This window comes from Terrapene carolina, unplaced genomic scaffold (assembly GCF_002925995.2).
Source record: "Terrapene carolina triunguis isolate 2854851 unplaced genomic scaffold, T_m_triunguis-2.0 Scaffold84, whole genome shotgun sequence".
NCBI lineage: Eukaryota > Metazoa > Chordata > Testudines > Emydidae > Terrapene > Terrapene triunguis.
The window spans coordinates 29,073,207-29,095,545 of NW_020664435.1; the positions used below are offsets into that span (position 1 = coordinate 29,073,207).

At 44.9% G+C, this 22,339-nt stretch overlaps 1 protein-coding gene across 1 annotated transcript in view; it reads right to left on the reverse strand.

Moving 5' to 3' along the window:
* Positions 1–8,611: 8,611 nt before the first annotated feature.
* The window catches only part of ASB4 (ankyrin repeat and SOCS box containing 4), a 21,532-nt gene continuing 7,804 nt past the window's right edge, over positions 8,612–22,339 (reverse strand). Inside the window, exons 3-5 of the mRNA XM_024212872.1 lie at positions 16,039–16,529; positions 13,957–14,070; positions 8,612–8,800 (exon numbers count right to left, since the gene is read on the reverse strand). Of these exons, the coding sequence (XP_024068640.1) occupies positions 8,612–8,800; positions 13,957–14,070; positions 16,039–16,529 (794 nt within the window). The remainder of the gene's footprint in view (positions 8,801–13,956; positions 14,071–16,038; positions 16,530–22,339) is intronic.

Below are 22,339 nucleotides of genomic sequence, written 5' to 3' on the forward strand. Positions count from 1 at the left end.
AGTGAGTCCAGGGAGAATCCACTTCCATAACTTGAAAGTAAATGGAAATACTGCTGTGCCCAGGCTGTCTGCACTTTGCAACACTTCAAAAAAGCCGCAGTGTCCCACCAGGGGCCTTGCAGACCCTGCAACATGTTGAAAGGCTAGTGTCTCTCTGATTTGGCAGAGCTCTACCGATCGTGTATGCCACACAAAGCCATCATATATGGGACTGTTTCAATCTCTCATCCCATTTTAGAGGCTGATGTGGTATGTGTTTAATTTACAAACGCTTGGTCCCACAAGCAAAATCTCTTGTCAAAAGTCTTTAAGTGATTTGAAATAATGGTGGCAAAGCAAATCCTTAAAATATAACTGCGCTGGGCTGCTGAGATAATTTCAGTTGTGCTAACTCTGCCATACAACTTAAAGTCAAGCCTCTGCCAGCTTTCCTACCACAGAAGAGCCAAAGATCTCCTAATGTTTTAGGTGTGTGCCTGCCGCACAACTCCAGAAAAGCTAAACGTTGCTGTCTTTTGAGATCAGCATAAGTTCCTCCTCAGACCAGTTAACTTGAGGTTTCAACAAAACCTGTGGCTGGCTAGACCATTCTAGCACAGGAAAGTAAGAGAACTGATGATATCATATAAGCAAGTGTGGAAGGGTGCAGTCAGTTGCCCCAGCATTGATGTTGAAGGCAGAAAGAAAATTAGTTTCCTACTCAAGTCTCCAGTTGCCCATGCCTAAATGTGTGGTAGAAGTATGGGGCAGGACCCTATATTTGGGACCTGTTCCCTGACCTGGAAAGCCATGACTTCATCTTTTCTTCCTCCTTAAAATACAATTCTTCCAGGAGACACTTAACCACCAGCTGGCTTCTCAACTGAGCACTAACAAAATAGATGATGGCAGAAAATCAAAATCTGAAGCTAAAAAGCTGCACGTTAAACATCACCACTCAATCCTTTATCTTCCAGCACACTCTCTACAGTGCTTCCCCGCTGGCCAAGCAGTAGCCAAGCTAGGGGTCTGGCTGGGTGGTTTCCATCTAGATGAGAAATCAGTGACATGGAGTCAGATATTTTCTTAATGTAAATTGTTTATTTACACAACGTACCCCAGCCCTGTGGTCCTCCTGAGCAGCAGCAGGAAAAAAGTGCACACAAGCATCCCTCCATCCTAACAAAGAGGAACTTTATGTGAAGAGGGGAAATCTACTCAGTCAGGGCTGAAACATCTGCTCGCATAGACCCTGAACAATCCCTCTGAAGTCAATGGTGCTGCATACCATGGGAATCAGCAGCGAATTCGACCTTCTATGTTTACTCATTTCAGCCCAGTGACATCACAGAGTTTCATGAGGGATGAATAGCCTGCTTCAAGGATGAACTGCAAAGGCTTGAAGAAATGTGTGGCTGGATAGTCAAGAGAATTAGCAGGGATTTCCCAAAGGTTTCTATTTGGCTGCCTAGAGGAGCCCTTTCCAGGATTCCTGCTGGTGCTTTGCAGTCTCTGGCTTCTGCTCATGGGAAGGTGTCACAGCTGGCACTAGGCCAGCAATGCTATCCATAATGCTGCTTAAAAGTGTTGCATTGCTCACCCAACTATCTAGCTCAGGGTCATCTCCATAGGATCTAAGTGCTGATCGGCTAAGACTTTAAAATAAAGACTTTAGAGAAACACACAGTACAGAACCCAGCTAGACTGACTTTGACCTAAGACAGCTCTGGCTCTACTGACATGTATCATGTGGTTAAGTCAATGGGGCTCAATATAGGTCCAGTTGTCTGCTTGCAGTCAGTAGAAAAGCAGGGCTTGAGTCAATAGATGTTATAAAAACGCTCTGAAAAGGAAATGTCCATATATATGTAGATCGTTAACAGAAAGAATGCTGGAAATGGTTCAGAAAAAAACAACAATGATTAGGGGTATGGAACAGCTTCCGTATGAGGAGAGATTAATAAGACTGGGGCTTTTCAGCTTGGAAAAGAGACGAGTAAGGAGGAATATGATTGCGGTCCATCAGATCATGACTGGTGTGGAGAACATAAATAAGGAAGTGTTATTTACTCCTTCTCATAATCTCTGGAACTCTTTGCCAGAGGATGTTGTGAAGGCCAAAACTATAACAGGGTTCAAAAAAGAACTAGACAAATCCATGGAGGATAGGTCCATCAAAGGCTATTAGCCAGGATGGGCAGGGATGGTGTCCCTAGTTTCTGTTTGCCAGAGACTGGGAATTGGCGACAGGGGATGGATCACTTGATGATTACTTGTTCTGTTCATTCCCTCTGAAGCATCTGGCACAGGCCACTGTTGGAAGACAGGATACTGGGCTAGATGGACCTTTGGTCTGACCCTGTATGGCCGTTCTTATGGCTGTTGGCCCATTGGAACGTGCAAATTGTCTATATATTAATGAGTTCAATGAAGTTGCTGTTGTTACACACTGCAAATGGTTTCCGGTGTGCAATTCTTAACATGCACCTCTCAATAATAACGATGACGGAAAATTGTTACCATGAGTGGCCTGTTGCAAATGAATTTGTGATGACATCCAACTCCTGATGGATTTGGCCACATCCTAGAAATGCAGCGGCTAGTTCTATCTCCATGCCCATTCCATCTTTAGATATAGTAGGTTGTGTGGTGGAGACTATTGTAATGTGGATACCTCTTTGCTGGGAACATGACAGAAAAAAAGCAACTGATTTTACATAAGCCTCAAAGAGCCCTGAAAATAACTTTTTGTCATTATTGACCATGACTGGATTTGAACTCACCACCTAAAAGGGGCAGGCTTTGTCTCCTAGTACCACCAATCCAAAGCCATCCAATTTTTAAAAGTATATATAAAAAAACAATTCTGGGAGTTGTTTGATAGTTTGCAAGGGCCAGGGACTTGCAGTCAGTTAGAATCAACAATAAATCTATCTTCTCAGCTAAATAAATAATGAACCAATTCCAGGTACACACCAGGTGTCTCACTTGGGGGTTTCCATTAAGCATGTGGGAGGAGAGAAGGAGACAGCAAAAAGAAATGCTGGAATTTCTCAAGTTAACAAATAACTAGGTTCGTTTACTGTTGGGCTCCCTTAAAACAAAAAATGCAGTCCAAGTGTGTCATTCGGCTTTTCTGGGATACTGATGTTCCTCGGTGTTTTTAACAGCTTGCAAATTCCTATCATTATAATCAGCCTGATCCCGCTGTGCTCCCTGTCAGATCCCACAATGGCTATAATCTGGCACCTGCTTGGTACAAAGCTTGGAAGTGAGGCTGGGTGCCCACAGAATAAAAAACAAGTGTGCACACTGCAAAGGGGGAGGATAGGAGGGAATTTAGGAACAGTGGTGACAGCCTTTTTTCTTCTCTCTCAGCAAGGGAGTCCTAACTATGACAGGTCATAAAAAACCCTATTGTTCTCCCTTAGACCTCCCTCTTCCAGATGCAGAATCACACCTCCTTAACCAGTGCAGTTCAAATAAAATCAGTGATCTCATTCTGTCTTCTACTGACTACAAAGGCTCACACAGCCATCAGATTTATAAATTAATTCATTTAGAAGACAGAGTCTTACCTCACCCTGCTCTGATTGCAGAGCCTTTCTCTGACCCCCCTTTGACACAGATACGTTTCCTATAAAAGATATTATTTTTTAGACAACCTAACCTTTTCCAGGGTGTCTTTCAAATTCCTCTGTGCAAATCTCAGCTGATTGCTTCAAGCTGGGACCATATCAAGTGGATTATTCTGATGCTAAATAAACAGAACTGGCTACTGACAAAAAAATTGCAAATCTTGTCTTCCCTATGGGCTAAATTGGCGCCACTGCGATCGATGCAGCGGCATCGATTTAGTGGGTCTAGTGAAGACGTGATAAGTCAATGAGAGAGCACTCTACCATCATTTTAATTAATCCACCTCAACAAGAGGCGGAAGCTACGTTGACAGGAGAGCGTCTTCCATCGACAGAACAGGGTAGACATCACTTTAAGTCGATGTAAGCTACATTGACTTAAGTTACAATACTTATGTAACTTAATTAGCATAACTTACATCGACTTAGAGTGCTAGTGTAGACTAGGCCTTAGTGCAGGGGTTCCCAAACTTGGTTCGCGGCTTGTTCAGGGTGGCGGGCCGCGAGATGCTTTGTTTACCTGAGCGTCCGCAGGTACAGCCGCTCGCAGCTCCCAGTGGCCGCGGTTCGCCATTCCCGGCCATGTCTATGAAAACATTAATAAAGTTCAATATCACTGAGACCTTTCAAGAATCCTTGCTTAGTTTCAGTAAGTAGGGGGCCCTGTAAACACTCAGTACACTACATGCCCCATTTTATTCACAAGGGAAATCATTTTTTTTTTAATGGTCAGTGCTATTCTTCTTTAAAAGTGTCTGCCCGAACCAGACAATGTTAAATAACAAGCTGAGTTCTTGTCTAGCTAAATATAAACAAACCAGTGTTCTGTCCTATCCCAGTGCACATTCGCTGACTTAATTCACAGCAAGATGAAACAAAAGTAAATCAGGTAAGCCTAGTGGCTAGAGCACTGGCCTGACATTCAGCAGGGCTGGGTTATAGTCCCAGGTCTGTCAATGGCCTGCCGGGTGACCTTGAGCAAATCACATCGCTGCCCTGTGCCTCTGTTTTCCCATCTGTAAAATGGGGATAATGATGCTGACCTCCTTCTATCTACTGATGAAAAGTGCTTTATAAGATCTAGGTATGATTATTATTGTTTCATTTTTAAATTTGGCTATAGTAAAGATTGGTTTAAAAATACAATTCAGGCATCTGGAAGGTGGGAACTATACTATAGGAAAACTTTCAAGGTAGGTGAGTTGTTAGGTCAAACTGCTTTAATAATAACATAATGATAATACTTAGCCCTTCCATACAGTGCTTTCAATCGTCAAAGGGTTTTCTAAATATTAACTGCTCCACTCATCTCTGCAAGTGTTGCTATCTCCATTTTAAGACAAGTAAAGTGAGGCAGAGAAATCAAGCAGGCTGGCCTTTCTCATATGTCTGGAAAACTCCTAGCATACTCTGGGCTCTACCGTGAAGAAGTCAGCTACAATACACACAACAATCACCACCACCTCCACAAAACAAGGCCTCAGACTCAGTGCTGCAATCAGATCCTAGGAGTTTCCAGCTCCCAGTCCTGTTCTGAGCCCAGGCCTCTCTTAGCACAGTCCCTTTTGCTGAGTCTAAAGTAATTAGTATGAACCCGACAGATTGAAGAGCACAAAATAGATAAAGAAGTATGTGCAGGTCAGGTTACAATATGGCCATACTCTAACATATATTCTATGGGCTCCTTCTGCCCTACGTGCTCCCCCATCATCCCAGGGGCTGAGAGATTCATCTCAGTCCATTCATCTAGCTTCCTGCAGAGAATGACTCAGGGCACGCGCACACACACAGAGCAAATCCTTTATATTTCTTGTAGGTAGTGCTTTTCATGAAGGAACTTAAAGCATTGCATCTACATGAATTAATTCAGCCTCACAACACCCCAGTGTGACATGGTATTCCATATTCTTTATGAAAATATGCTGATCACATGAATATGACATAACTGAGATATACTATAGATGGCTCATGTGAGATATCATTGGAAAGGTTATGATTTACTGAATGCAATTATCCAATTTGTATGCCTGTTTAATGAAGTTAGGAATTGACTATGTATGTGTATTTCAACTATGCTACTTTAGGTGACACCCACTGCTAACACTTCAGGTACAACAATGGAAAAGCCAGACAGGGCAGATGGCCCATCAGTGAGGACAATGGACTGTGAAAAACTTGGCCTTCCTATGGACACTCCGTACTGCCACGGACTCATGGATGCTGTGATCAGGGCCGGCTCCAGGGTTTTGGCCGCCCCAAGCAGCCAAACAAAAAACAAAAACAAACAAACAAAAAAAGCCGCGATCGCAATCTGCGGCGACAATTCGGCAGGAGGTCCTTCGCTCCGAGCAGGAGTGAGGGACCGTCCGCCAAATTGCCGCCGAACAGCTGGATGTGCCGCCCCTCTCCGAAGTGGCTGCCCCAAGCACCTGCTTGGTAAGCTGGTTCCTGGAGCCAGCCCTGGCTGTGATACTAGAGTCAAGTGGTCTTCACCTGATACTAAAACATTGCCTGGGACTTCTTGTAACTTTCCACTGTAAGGGAAGGGGGGTCAAGTTTGGGAAATGGAGGATTCCTGCCTTATGTAAATCCTATTTAAGGGTGGGGCGGAAGGCCAACAGGTCTCCTCCTCTCCATGGCTGTCTGCCCAAGAAGAAAGACTGCAAAAGTCACCTGAAGGGAACGCAAGGGGGGAGTCCAGACTGAGACAGGGGTCCAGACTGAAAAGGAATATAACTGGAACTCTGAACCACAGAAACTTTGCAAAGTGCCTGCAACAATATCTAGGGTGAGAAATACTATTTCTTTAGTGAAACTAGCTTAGTTTGCGTGTTTGATTTCATTTGCTTAGTAATCTGCTTTGTTCTGTTTGTTTCCCCTTTTAACACTTAAAATCTGCCTTTTATAGTTAATAAAATTTGTTTTGCTTATTATTAAACCCAGTTTCTGTAATTTCTAACTGGGGGGACAAGAAGTGTGCACACCTCTCTCCACATTGTGGGAGGAGGCGAATTTCATAAAACCCTTGGGTTTGTACCCCTTAAAAGGAGTGAGCAGCAGAGTGCTGGAGCAAGTCCCTTAAACTGAGATTTCTCAGAGCTGATCTGCAGCTGGGTGTGGCCCTGCCTGTGTGTGTGCTGGAGGAGGCTTTAATAGCCTGGCTCAGCAAGACAGGTTAAAGGAGGCCCATGCTGGCAGAACAGGTAGACTCAGTGGTATCTCAGCACATCAGGTGGCTTCCTAAGGGGCATAACCTATCACACTCGGTGAGTGAGGGATTGTTGCCCCCTTTATATAGATGGAGAAACTGAAGCATAGGGGAGATAAGTGACCAGACCAGGATTCGACAAAACCTCAGTAGCAGAGCCAGTAATAAAATGGAGGCACCTCACCTCTCAGACCATACCACCTCTCTGACTGAAATGCAACTCCTATTACTCAGGCTAAATAAGAAGGAGCCAAGCGTGCTGTAATCATTCTGCTTTACTTTACAGGGTTGATCCAGTAAGTTCTTGTCATCGGTGCACAGCAGGCTGTGGTAAGCTGTTGCTCTTCAGGGGTGCATCTGAATTAAAGTGCTAGGCATAGTAGTGCACACTGAGGTAGGTCTGCACTGCAGTTAAACACCCACAGCTGACCCATGACAGCTGACTCAGGCTCGCGGGGCTCAGGCTGTGGGGCTGTTTAGCTGAGGTGTAGACATTCAGGCTCGGGTTGCAGCCTGTGCTCTGGGGCTTCCCTCCTCAGAGGGTCCTACAGCCTGGGCTCCAGCCCCAGCCCGAACATCTACCCTGCAATGAATCAGCCCTAACCCAGTAAGCCTGAGTCAGCGGGCACAGGTCAGCCGCTGGTTTTTAATTGCAGTGTAGACAAATCCTATATGGCGCTAAGGCTCAAGCCCCCTATATGGCTGCTCTCTCTCTCCATTCTCTGAGGAGACATGGGCTTATGCATGATTCTCATCATACTAAAAGGACACTTTGCTATGCATTCCCCCCTACGCCTTTTTTCTGCTATTAGGCAGGATACAGCATCACTCATTACCTCAGAATCAGGTTCTCTGTGCCACAGACCTACTCTTTTTACCTGTGTTTTTTTACCAGGTACTCTTCTTCGGTACCATGCAGGATCTGGCCTGATGTGGACAAACGAGATACAGCTAGTAAAAAGATCTGCAGTACCATCAGCTCAGCAATTTCTCCAGATTCCTCTCTAGGACCTGAATTTATGAGCTGTGGGCTGAGCTGAAATGGTGACCTTCCACAGTTACCATATGATGCAGTTCAGCCGTGATGGTGAACTCTTCAGCAGCGTGCAAGTTTACTGAATGATACACGTTACGCACACAAGTAGGAATTTCATCACACACAGATATGAACGTAAACACTGCTAATCTCTTCTTTGCTCCACTTGCACAAAGATGTAATTACAGTGAATGACAAAACTTTATATGATATGATGCAATGCAGCATATAATAAACTAACATCCAATTCAGTGGCAATCCATAGGAAAACAACTTAAAATACAGAACTCAGTCTATGGGCCTCATTCAAAGCCCTTTGATCTTTTTCTTTCTGGAGAAAGATGTAGCTGACTCTGATGAGAAAGATATTTTTCTGACACTATCCTGTTTTGTTCTTCCTGAGATGATGGTTGAAAAAAACTAAATTGAAACAAAATCAAGGGCAGTTTGTGTTGGATATCTGGAAAACATTCTCAGCAGTGATACCTAATAGACAGTGGAATCATTACCTAAGTGAAGTGGTGGAAGTCGCACTTGGTTCAGTTAATTTAAAACTAGATTGAACAAAGGATCAGTACATATAATGGAGAGAGCAGTTCGGCATTGGTATTTATGAAACCAGATCCTTCTTTGCATAAGAATTTTGCCAGGAACTTTGACCTTCCCTAGTGAAAACTTTCTGATGGTAATTCCCTCCATATGTGTGCAGACCCAGAGATTGCAGGTACTATCAGTCTGCTTTGCTAAGACTTAATAAATGATTCCTTCTGGTTCTAAAAGCAAGTACTTCTTCAATGGAGGTGGAATGGAAAGTGAAGGGACTCCTTTGTGGCATCTTTTGAACAATATTCGTCTAATAGCACATCTAGATAAATGCAGGAGCGACCGTGGTGAATTACTGCATACGGTGAACAGAGAGTCGTAGAAATCTCTGTGCCTCTGCAAAGACAAAACAAAATGTATTTTAGGTCAATAAGACCCTGTCTCCCATTAAACTGGGCAAATCTGGAGAAAACACTTATAACCATCTCATGGTTCTATGATACATTTTGCAGCAATGACATTCATTTTACTGAGCGGTGGCATTTAAGTGTGTGTCTACACCACATCAGGGACATGATTCCAACTTGTGTAGACACACCTAAACTAGCTTTAATCTAGCTCAAATACTGGTAGCAGTGAAGCTGCGGCAGCACAGACTTTATCGCAGACCAGCCGCTGCAATAATTACTCCGGGTTCCAGGTATGCTTGTACAGCCCATGTTGAAGCCCATACTGTGTGGCTTCATTACTACTAGTACCCAAACTAGCATGATTGAAATGCAGACATACCCTAAGTGAGACTGTTACATCTGGCTCAGACTTTCAGGGTTACCTGAGTTTAAGAACAGCTGAAAGTATCTTTGGGTCTGATATTTGTCATGCATTTTGGTACCAGATATGGCCTGGCTAAAGAGCTTGCTTATATACACCAGATGTGTTCATCATAAAATCCTTTAATGCACTGCCAGGTATGGCTTTAATAAGATTAGCTTTAAATAAAGTATTTTATACACAGTGCCACCTAGAGGCAGAACAGTATACTACAGTTTGGCATTCCATTACATCTCCCCCTTTAAGATCTACTTTCCTACCATTTACAGTATTTACACTATCACATTATCTTTGAAGTTCAGTAGCTATCAGTCTGTTAAGTGTCTCAATATCATGCTGGTTTTCTAATTACGTGACCCAAACATGTAACAGCTTGGTCATCTGGCTGGCCATTAGTAGCAACGACTGTCTTGAGTCTTCTTCTTGTTCTGTATCTGCCTTTTGTAGAGTTTGCTCTGTTGATTGTTCTTTCTGAGGAACAAATTGTAGATGTCAATGACTTCTGTTGAACTCTTCACCACTGGACTTGATCGCATTTGATCTAGGTGCTGAATTCTTTCTCTTTACAGCACCTGGAGTTGTCCATCCTTTTTCTCCATCCAATTTGACATAAACACAATCACCATGTTCTAGACCCGGCAGTTCTCTAACTGAGTGACGTCTGTTGTAAAAGTGTTCATAAACTCACTTAACCTTTTTATCCGATTTGGCTTCTCTCTTTCTGGCCACTATGGAGATAGGTTCTTTTCCAAAATAGGACCAGTAATTCTGAGTTGTCTTCCCATCAGGAGTTGTGCTGGACTATATCCAGTAGCCACTATTGGTGTAGATCTGTAACTTGAAGCATGAGCGGCATTTGGGGGAGGTATGGTGGGGGCATTGTCCCCCCAAACTGCAGTGCCTTAACCAGAGTGGTGCAGGCCCAGGGGCAGCTACACACACACACACACACACACACACACACACACACACACACACACCCCTCTTCTGCTTCCCCTCCCTGACACCCCACACCATGGTCAGGTCGGAGGCAGGAAACCAGAGCTGGGCAGTGCAGGGCGGCTGCTTCTCTGGCTGGTGCCATGGAGCAGGCAGCCGTGTTGCTCCCCCATCTCCTACTGCTGGTGTCCAGGGCTGTGGATACTCCTAAACTCCCAGCCCCCTTTGACTGCCCATGCAGTGGGTAAGATCTGCCTGGAGGTGGGGCAGAACCACGCTCTGGGGTTGACAGGGCCCTCAGGGAACAGCAACCACAAGGGGGCCCTCCCAGCACACAGCTCCTCCCTGCACCCCTCACTGCACACAGCCCCTAGCTACCCCCTGCATGCACCCTACTTTCAGTGGTTTTCAAAGTTTTTGAGCTGAGCCCCTGACTCCCCTTTTGAGTTAGAATTTTTGGTTGTGCCCCCTGCTCAACCCAGACAGGCTGGGTGGCCTGCTAAGAGGAGTCAGGGGGTGGAGGTGGCACTCCTTTTCCGGGCCCTGCCATGTGGAGCTGGCCCCAGCCCTGACCCAAATATAGAAGTCAAACTACGCCTATGCTCAGAAGAGCAAGGACTGGATCTTCCTACTGTAGGATTTTCTTGGCTGCCTGGACAGCACTCTCAGCCTCTCCATTCGTTTGCGGGTAATGTGGGCTTCTAATAATATGATCAAAATCATATTTCATTTGGAATGTCTTAAATGCTGCTGCAGTGAATTGTGGTCCATCACCCATCATTTGTTGTTCTGGAATACTGATGTGAGCAACCATGCACTTCAGTTTCTCAATAACACTGTGACATATTATGTCTTTCAGGTACAAAATTTCTATATAGCTGGGAAAACAATTCCCAATGAACAGGTAATTATGTCCTTTGAATTTGCATGAATCTGTAACTAGTCTCTTCCAAGGTCTCTCTGGTAGAGGTGTTTGTACACTGTATAGTTCAGATTGCCTCTTAAGTGGATTTGTGCTGGGTCTCCTTTCAAAAGTTCAAGATCATCAAATCCTCCATCCAAATCTTCCACCTTTCTCATTAGGCCCATCATGGCTTCCACGCTGTGGCTGGGGAAGTTGTTGGTCTTCGATCTTTTGAACACATGCACTCTGAATGCATAGCTTCTGTCTTTGTAAGTTGTTTCTGTAGTGAACTGGCCCATGCAATTCAGAATACCTCAGGGCTAGTGAAAGCTGTGTCAGATGATGTCAGCGCTTGGAGGGGTTGAAGGTGATTGTAAATCCCTTCTGAGCTAACTGTGATGTCAACTCCTGAGTCAATTTTAAAATCAATAATCTTGCCATGAATATTCAATTTCACTTTCCTGGAAGGCTCTATGTCTTCACACGTGATAGATCCCAGAAACAATGGCTCTTGGTTGTCTGACTGCTTTGGTGTGGCAACTCCCTGACTGCTTTGGTGTGGCAAACAGCTGCAAAATGTCCATACTTCTTGCATTTAATACACCATCTGTCTCTGGCTGGACATGCATCATCTCTTAGGATATGACTTTTTCCACACCTTGTGCATGTAGGCTGGAATTTGTCCCTCTTAGCCTGAGAATTCTCTCTCTTTTCATCAGGGGTCTTATGGTAATGACTTTTAGCACTCCTGCTACATCTGTTCACAGCTTCCAACTTAGTGTCTTATTTGTCAAGTTTAGCAAGTTACCCATGTTGTTGCTGCCTCACCAGTTCAGGCTGCTTTGCTATTTGAATAGCTGTGGCTAGAGTTAGATCTCTCTTCATTGTAGCATCTGTGAAAGACTGTCTCTGGTATTTTCATGTTTTGCTTTCCCAAAATCAGTTTTCAACTAATGCATGCAGAGCTGCAATAAAACATTCACCATTTCCCCCTGGTCCTTGAATTTTCTGGTGAAAACGTGCTCTTTCATAGTTCTCTGAGATATAAAGTATGAATCAAACATAGCCAGAACCCTTTCATAGTCATCTTTGTGACTGTCGTCAGTAAAGTAGAAGGATTTAAAGATATGCTCTGCTTGCTTCCCCACAGCATAAATTAAAGAAGATACTCATTAGTTTCCTTGTGGAGCATGGTAGCAATGTGAAATCTTGCAAAATACTGCTTCCAGTCTGTCTATTCTGAAAGTTTGTCAAAGCTGAAATTCTCCAGGGCATTGAAGAGTGGCATGTTGATGAGATCCTGCAACCTTTGTTCCCTCTGGCTGCAAGCTTTGTTGCTGTTTTCCTTTTGTTTCTGTTCTTAATCCCACTGTTAACACCATGTCATGTACTTCTGTACTAGATATGGACTGGCTAAAGAGCTTGCTTATCCACACCAGATATGTTCATCATAAGATCCTGTAATGCACTGCCAGGTATGGCTAGGATTACCTTTAAATAAAGTATTTTACACACAGTGCCACCTAGTGGCAGAATAGTATAATACAGTTGCTCATTCTATTACAATATTCATCCCATTTATACCAGCTTCACCTTGATGTTCCTCCATTGACTTCAGTGGAGTTATTCCTGATTTCAGAGGAGACTCAGGGTATGTCTATGCTGAATTTTTTCACCTAAATTACCCCAAGCCCAGGCCCCTTCTGTTTTCATCCAGCAGCCTTATTCATGGATGTCTATACATGTCATGAATTCCCTTCTGGAGCTATGACCAAATTGCTAGAAATCCCATAACAGGGCTCAAAAACATGCAGTGTCACATAGACGCAACATGGCATTTTTATACTATTCACTGATGTTAGAAATCTACTCACTGAGGGCCCTGCAGACAGGTCAGCCACAGTCACAATCCTTGCTCTCCTTGACAGCAAAGACTGCATAACCCTAGCAGCAGCAATGGCACTAAACTTTCCAAAGTGGAAGGAGCCACAGCCATCCGCTTCCCTCCATCCTAGCCAGCAGAGATGAACTGGGGCATGATCAACACATGCTAGACTGACTTAAAGGATAATGGAGCTCCCATGCCCTGGAGAAACTGTGCCTGGCTCAGCCAGAGTTCCTCTAGGGACTGTTACTTAGACAAGTACCGAAAATGGAATTTCCATCCCACAGGAAATTTTGACATTTTGAAATTAGCTTCTGGTCCAAATCCGAATAGGAAGTTCAAATATCAAAAAAAGAAATTAATAGAATGAAAAGTTCTGACTGAGAAATGTCAAAACTGAAAATCTGTCATTTCAAAGAGACATGTAGATGCGGCAAATCCTTCTGTTTACTTATTTTGAACTGAAAATCAGAAACATGGTGACTTTTTATGTCCAAATGAAACAAAGCTTGTCATTTCATTTTAAAATGCTGGTTTGAAATGAAAATGGGTTTTTAATATTTCTTAATGGAAAATCAGGGGTTTTTTTTGGCTCAGAAGATATATTTTCTGACAAAGAAAAAAAATCATTGATGACCATACAGTATTTTTCTGTGAGAAAACTTTCCACATGAAAAATGTCACGTATCTCTATTTTTCCTGCTGTGTGCTCCCTCCGATACCCTGTTCAAAAATGAACTGTCACTTAAAGTTGCAATGTAGACCTGAATATTCCATATAGCTCTGAAATTCTCAGGGCTACTGCTTAGAACCGGCACTGCATTCTCTGTTCCTGTTTCTGTGTGCAAGCCATTTTATAAAAGACTCGTCCTGTCCTCTTGGATTAGGCTTTCCAAAGCATTATCTGTAATTACAATCACTTCTCTGTGACTGGGTGGAAATGTTAGGGAGGCAAACATTGCAAACACAAGTGGAAGCTCTTTAAAAGCTTACCTCAAAGACGTCATCGGGTATAGCTGCTCTCCACTTTGATGTTGACTTGACATATTCGTATGAGTTAATGACAACCTCAATGGCTTTCGGGTGGGAATGACAGGCCTGCAACACCTGCAAGAGGGAAGCAGACATTATGATTCTTTAAATTTCACTAGCACCTACCAGCAGCAGCTGAGATCTGTGCCCTGTTGTGCTGGGCACTGTTCAAAGACATAGTAAGAAATGACCATTTACAATCTAAATAGACAGGGCAGACTGAAGGTGGGAGAGGAAAAACAGATGAATTACTTGCCCCCGGTCACACAGCAGATCAGTGCCACAGTAAGGAATAGAAAAGAGTTCTCACAGTTCCTACCCCACTGCCTTATCCATTAGGCCACATCTGGGTTAGAGTGTACCTTCATGAATGGCAGCAATCTTCACCCTCGTTTCTCAAGGCTGTCAGTCACAAATGTACTAACAATTCCCCCACTCCCCTTCCCCCACATAGGGCATAACTTTGATGAATGTTAATCACAGGAGTTTCATGCATGCCTGAGCAGAGAACAGGTCCTTGAATATGAACAAAAGTCCTGCCCTGACTAACACTGTAAAACAAAGGAAGGAAAATAACACTGTTATAAATAGGTAGTCAAGCTTTTAAATCATGCAAGAGCCCTGGACACAGTTCTGACTCTACTATGGCTTGTTAATTGAGAGTGGACCAAATCCTGCCCTTGCTCACATTCATGCAATACCACTTTGCATTTATTGGATGCTTACCTTTCCGCACAGCCTTGTGCGAGCATTAATAATGTACGCCTCCGAGCACCCTTATGAGCTAAAATATCACATTACGTATTTTACAGGTGGTTAAATGATGGCATGGAGACTTGACACACCATCACACAGCACAGGGCCGGCTCCAGCTTTTTTGCCGCCCCAAGTGGTGAAGAAAAACAAACAAACATAAAGCCGCGATCGGCGGCACTTGGGCGGCAGCTCTACCGCGCCGCTTAATTCTTCGGCAGCAATTCGGCAGCTGGTCCTTCCCTCTGAGAGGGACTGAGGGACCCGCTGCCGAATTACCACCAAAGACCAGGACGTGCCGCCCCTCTCCATTGGCCGCCCCAAGCACCTGCTTCCTGCACTGGTGCCTGGAGCCGTCCCTGCACAGCAGGTCAGTGGCAGAGACAAAAATAAGACACAGGAGGCCTGACTCCCAGTCCTCTACGCAATACTCTCTCAAGGGAAGGCCCAGTCTATACTATGAAAACAAGCTGGGCTTGACATACGAACTTCCTCAAACAGTGGTGAAAACACCGTAGGTGCTAGCATCGACAGGTTCATATTGTATTCCATACTCAGTACAGAAAGCCCTCTCCTCGCCTGGAGTAATGACATATATCTCTATATTGATGAGTGCCCTGGACTTTGCAGACCTCAAGACATTCTTTGGGTGATATTTTGATCTTCCTCCCCACACTCTCTAGTCAAGCCTCTTCCTTGGCTTTACCTATTCATACTGCATGTTAGAAAAGGACTAAAAGTCAAATGTGATGCCTTCGAATTTCAGGGGTAAATGATTCATCATAAATTCATGGATTTCAAGGCCAGAAGGGACTGGTAGATCACCTTGTCTAGCCTTCTTTATATATCACAAACCATTAAATGTCACCTGGTTCCCCCTGTATTGAGCCCAGTAACTGGGGTTTGACTAAGGCATATCAGTATATCTGAAATGAGGGAAGATCTGAATCCTTAGATTTGAACCAACACTTACAGTTTTGGTTTCTGGTTGGCTCCAAAACCCAAAGGGGTCTATTTCTGGCATTAGTAGCAGCTCTCTTGGAACAATGAGAAGGGGCAAATCTCATGAGAACAGCTGATCTTGCAAGATTTTTGTCATTTTGGGCCAAAGTCTCACAAGAACAGGTCACAAGGTTTTGGCACCATGAAATCCTGATTCAAACCCTAACCTTATTTGAACTCAAATCTGAACTTTGAATTGGTCCCTAAAAACTAAAGCAGATCAAAATATCATCTCTTCACTCTAACTTTACTCTAGAGTAGCACCATTTCACCATATACATCCTTCACCTTGTGGAACTGTGGAGGATATATTCTAGCTGCTCCATGATTCAGTAAAAGTTGGTAGCAGATTTCAGGCTGGGCAGCTGGCCGCACGGATGTCACTTTCAGAACATATTGTATGGGGGCACAGCCATTGATGTCCATCAGGTTTGCTTCAGCCCCAGCCTCAAGCAGTACGTGCATCAGCACATGGTCACAGTTCCAGGCAGCCTTGTGGAGTGGTGATTTGAAATCTTCATCACGAGAGTTAACTTCAGCTTTATAGTCTAACAGCATCCTACAGATCAGGTGGTGTTCCATGCTGTACACCTGCTCTTTAAAGCGAAGGGCCCAGTAAGCTGCAGTGGCCAGTGGAGTTTCCATGTGGGCATTGACTGCATCAACATTTGCTCCTTGGGCCACGTAAAATGCCACCAGTTCAGGGATGCCAAAACGTACAGCTGTGTGCAGGGGAGTCTCTTCATCCTGATTGTTTGTTGTGATGTTCACATTTGCTCCTGTTAAGAAGAAGAATCAAGGGAGACAATTGCGCAAATACACATTGTTTTTCTAAGCCAGTTTCACAAAGATACTGTACATGATGGCTCTGTTCTGTAACCAAAGCGCCACTTATTATATCCTCTTTGCCCACCTCTAAGTCTCTTCTCTCTATGCATACATCTCTATCTAGGTTTTCATAAGGTTACCCATCACCACAAAAAAGCAAACACAAAAATCTCTTTCTAGAGATGCATACATCTCATCTGGGCTGTCTCTCTAAGTATTTATAGCACACATATCACTTGTTTGCCTGTCTAGCTCAGAAGTTCCTCCCAGAGGGCCACATGATCTCCTCCACAGCATGCTGCAGAAAGGAGAAAAATGTGTCAAGAGAGCAGTGGCTCTCCTGCTCAAATACCATGTTAACTGGCAGAAGATCAGAATATGAATAGATCAGAATTGTCACCTCTCAGTCAAGTTGCAGAGGCCTTGCAGATTGGCTTCCCATTGGAAGAGAAATGAGAGTCTGGGTATATTCTTAGTTCAGCGTGTTCATTTTACACTATATACATAAGTTCTTGAACAGAGGTGGTCACAAACAGCATGCAGGCAATCCCCCCTTTCAGGAACCTCAGCATAAGAATCATTGCCCAGTTCTTAGACAGCAACTCTGTCTCCAAGAATTGACTCTAGTTAGAGGATTTAAGGCACAGAGGAAACTGCCTTACTGCTTGCCACAGCTCCCCAAAAAGAAATTTCAAAGCATAACTAACAACAATACAGCATTTCCTCAAAGACTGGACACTACTAGTATGGTAAGAAAAAGAAATTGTAAGACTAAATGAGATCGCCACCTGGTGGCTCCAGCCATAAGACTGGAATAGACTAAAATAGCCTCCTGGGTGCAGAGCTGCCTGGCCTTGCCTCTGACTAGCAGCTGAGCGAGGGAGATGTCGCCACCTCTCGGGAGCCCCCCAGGTAACCCCTGTCCTGTGGCCAACCCCCTGCCCCCTCCCACACCCAAACTCTGCTGCTGGGGGGGGGGGTGCATGGTGGCCCGAGACTGTTCCAGCAGCAGCAGGTGCGATTGGCGCAAAGGTTGCCTGAGCTGCCCCTGAGCCAGGCATACCAACCACTGCAGAAGTCATGGAGGTCACGGAAAGTCATGGAATCCGTGACTTTCCGTGACGTCCGTGACAAACTCACAGCTTTACCAATAACTGATGGTTAGGGCACTCACCTTGGTGGTAGGAGAATGAGGCAGAACAGTGACTTAACCCTTGGTCACCCACTTCCCAGATGAGCACCCCAACCACTGGGCTATCATCATTCTTTGGCTTTCTGCCCAATGAATATTTAATTATTTATACAAAGTAGAACAGCTCCAATAGGAGAGACTGGGAGACACCTGCCCCAGAATAGCCAATAATCCATTGGTTGAGGTAGTCAACCAGGCTGTGTGAGATGCAGATTCAAATCCCTGGTCTGAATCAGGCAAAGCAGGGGCTTGAATGTGGTTTTCTACATCCCACAGGAATGCCCAAACCATCAGGTTATTTACTATTCTGGGGTCTCCTCTGCCCAGGAATTCCATCCTGGATCTAAGAAACTTTCCCAACAAAAGTTTAGTTGAAACTGGTACCTTCCCACAAAAAGTTTTGGTTGTGTTGAAAAGTTCCTGACCAGGTCTACTCAGGAGCAGAGTCAGGGCCATGCAAATTTCCAAAAATCTGTTGGAAATTACCACCAGCAAAGTCTGCAGTAACTCACACCCTCCCCTGGAGCAGAATATATGGCAGGTACAGAAGAGGGGGCACAGTCAGTGGCCCCCTTAGGAGCCAACCTTTCAAAGAGACTGGGAAGCTGTTTGGAAGGATACGTGTTCCATGTGGAGATGGTCCATGGCAATGGCCTCTGAGTTTCCCATGCCTCCACCGTAGAGCAAAAGCCCGTGAGTTTTTAAAAAATCTATATTTGGATCCAGATGCAACCTTCCCAGCTTGGGCCTATTTTTATGTTTTGGGTTCATTCCGTTTCAGGTCCAAATCTGTATCTGAAATTCTTTCGACTATAAATTAGGCAGTGAAGAAAAGGGGATAGTTTTGACTTCTAATGCCAGTAGAAAGCCCCTCACAAATCAACACACCTGACAGTGATTGCTGCATGCATCTCATGAATAGGGAGTCCAGGAGGAAAAGCATTTTGAACCAGACCCTCAGGTGGTGTAAATCAGTGTAGCTCCACTTAAGGCAGCAGCTGAGGATCAGACCCTTTTTTCAAGCTGGTAATAGGGTTGGTATAACTGCAGCATTCGGTGCTAAATTAATATTCCTGCTGAAACAACAGCACCATCTACTGAGCAATCAGTGTCTGCAGCTTCCGAACGATGGCCAAAGGAAAAGGAGCATAAAGTCTGTCTTGCTATTTATGTTGTTTCTGCCAAAATCATTAGGGGGTGTCTTTATTTCCTGATTATTTCCTGTGGCTGAGTCTCTGACCATCTCACTCCATCCTAGCTACAAATAGTCTGCCCCCAAGTAATTGCAAGCCATTGCAGAAGCAAAATTAAATACGGTTTATAAAACAAGTTGACAGATTCCACTTCCTAGAATGGAGGGGAATCAAACTCAGCAGAATGAGGAGCACAGAAGAGGGTAAGTGCAAACATCATAGATTTCCTGATGCTCAGTCCTGTAGAAGCCCCTACATAGCTATGTCTACAGTGGGCTGATTCCTGATTTTGTGCCAGCATCGAGAAGGGTGAGGAGAAAGCAGTGTGAAAAATTAGGTCTGGCTCATCAGGCTGAGGGACAGGAGGTTTGCTAACATTAACAGAAAAGGGGGAAACAGAGAAAGATGAAGAGCTCAGTTTTAGTCACACCGAGCTTGGGTTGTTGCTGTCCTATTAATCAGCTGCCATGTTTCACCCCAGAGGTGGTTCCATTTTGTGTGGAGTTCCGATATTGAGTTTGCATAGGAGTTTAAGTTTGTAAAGTGCTTTTGGATGAAAGGAGGCTCTGTAATTGTAAGGTATTATTATGTTAGTGATAAATGGGAGGAGGAAGGCTTTAGAATACATACTTTCATTTAGATGCATCTTACACTGCATTTGCAAGAGCACATTTGACTTTTTATGCTTTCCTATGGTAGCGAAACTAACTCCTGCTGTCAGGATTATTCGCTTCAGGCAGAATAAAATTGATGGCGTTAATTTTCTTTTCTACTAAACAAAATAACAGGTATCTTCTGGCCGAAGGAAAGTAGTGTGGTAATTTATTTGGGATCATAGATTGCTTTGCCCACAAGGCATATGCTGGCTCTGAGAACTCAGGCTAAGGAAAGGTCTGCAGCAATGACATATGTAGCAAATGAAACCAAAGCACTTGCATTTGCCATGATTCTGACAATAGGTGGGACTGATAGCACTGCCTAGTATTGAGATTACCCAGCTCTTTCCATTATAAGACCCTGTTTGCAGTTGCCATGCTTTAAGCATTTGGGCTGAAATTTCCCATGCTGAGTGTTTGTCCCAGGTTAATGGTTTTTGGAAAATTTCAGCCAGAATGGTTTAGCTATTTCCAAGTACAAAGCTAAGGAAAAATATATGGCTCTAATTACCTTTTCTTTTAGCAGCTCTAGCATCCCCATGCTTTGGAGCAAGGACTTTACATTTGGCAAGGAGGGTGGCCTTTGTGTCAGTGTGCGTCTTTTGCCATCCTTGTGAAAACTGGCCCAACTTTGGCCAAGCTATACATTTTTTTAAAAATCACAGTTTGCACATGCTCAATAGAGACTTGCAGCTTAATTCCCTGAAGACTCCACCTGCAGTGAGCATGCTCCAGACTGTGGCTGCAGGGAGCTGAGCAGGGTTTTCCCTGAAATTGCAGTTTCTGGCTGCTCCAAGCCTTGGTTGGTCTGCGTCCAGGCACCAGAACTGAGAGCAGGTAGCCTGTCTCTCTCCTGTGCTATCACGGTCCCTCACCCCCACCCTCTGCTGGTCCCAGACTGCAGGGAGGAAGCTGCCTAAATCAAATGCAGAGGCGACAAGAGCCAAAACAGGTGGTAGGGTGGGGGAAGTTGCTTAGTACATGGAGTCTGAAGAGGTAGGGAGACTGAGGGTAGTGGGAGAAGGGACTGAGACTGGGGACCAGGAGGGAGACTGGGACTGGCTGGGCCAGGAGAGCCAGCGGGAAACAGAAGAAATCAGGACTGGTTGGTCAGAGAGACAACAGAAGAGAACAGGGAAACCCTGGCTGTGAAAGAGATTGAGACTGGATGAGGAGGAAGAGAGCAGACTGGGACTGGCTGGGCAAGGAGACTGGGATTATGAATGAGTAGGGCAGTGGGAAGGAAGTGGGGGAAATCTGATGAGGAAGCAGTGTGACGAGAGAAATGGGACTGCTCTGCAAAGAGATGGGGACAAGGAGTCCCTGGAGGGAATTGAGATTGGATGAGGAGCCTAGGGAGGGATACTGGAGGCTGTGGGGTGGAGAGAGACTGGGTGCAAGGAGATGACAGATGGGGAGCAACTGGGAATGGTTACTAAGGTTACCCAGACTGGGTGGGGAGGGGTGAGACTGGGATGGGAATTCCTGGGGACGAGGGGGGATTTACTGGGCAAGGAGACTGGAACTAGGATGAGAAGCCTGAGGAGTAGAGATTGGGAATGGCTAAGTGAGGAGAATGGGAGTGGGATGAAAAGCCAGGCATGGGGATGAGACAGGACTGGGATAGGAATAGATTGGAGAGGAAGGGGCAGAAAGGGCCATGTTTGGGGGAATGGGCATAATAGTCTGTGCCCAGTAGAGCACAATCCCCTCCAGGGACTGGAATGGAACCCAAGATCTCTGAAATCTTACTATTTCTCTGCTGTCAGCAAATATCTGTGAAACCCTCTGGCAAAGTGTCTCATTCCCCGCTAGTGCTGGTCCACAAGGAGGATAACAACCTACTACTGCTATCAATTACTCTGTTAACTCAAGTGGCAGAGTTCTATGTAATGCATCTAAAGGTTTCAACCCTGCTGATGACCCATGTGGGTGTCAGTATGATGGCATATCTGTTTTTCCAGTTGCTTTTTTAAAAAACCTAGGAAATTACACACAAAAAACTACATTAAAAACATTATTACGGTTGCAAAGTCAAACACTCAAAAGTTAAGTAATGGCAGAATTCAGGTTGTCTGTGCATATGCATTACAATACAGACTTTAATTGCATTATTACTTTTTGTTTTTTATGAATGGGACCCCTGCTTCATTTAGTGCACAGGATGGGCCTACTCTAGAGGATGCATCAGAGGTGGGAAATGAAGAAAGTGTTATTTGCAGTACCCTTACTTTGTTTGTTGCAGAAAATACCATCATTCAGGAGTCTTAAACCCAAGCCTGCAAGGTTCATGGGTAGGGTTACCATCCGTCCGGGTTTCCCCGGACATGTCCGGCTTTTGGGTCTTTAAATAGCCGTCCGGGGGGAATTTGTAAAAAGCTAAAAATGTCCGGGATTTCCCTCCGGACGGCTATCTAAAGACCCAAAAGCGGCTGACAGGGCAACCGCGCCGGATTGAGCGGCTCAGGCAGCAAAAGCCCCTCCCCCGCTGCAGCTTCAGCACGCCGGTAGCAAAACGGGAGCAGGAGCTGTTTGTGCCGCTACACCCAGAAAGCCACCCCCCTGCCCATGGCAGCCGGCCCTGATTGGCCAGCCCCGCTCCCTCCCCCGCGCTGGGGGCGAGTCAAGAAACAGGGAGCAGGAGGGTTGGATGGGGTGGGGGTTCTGGGGGGACCTGTCAGGGGGCAGGGGTGTGGAGAGGGATTGGGGCAGTCAGGGGA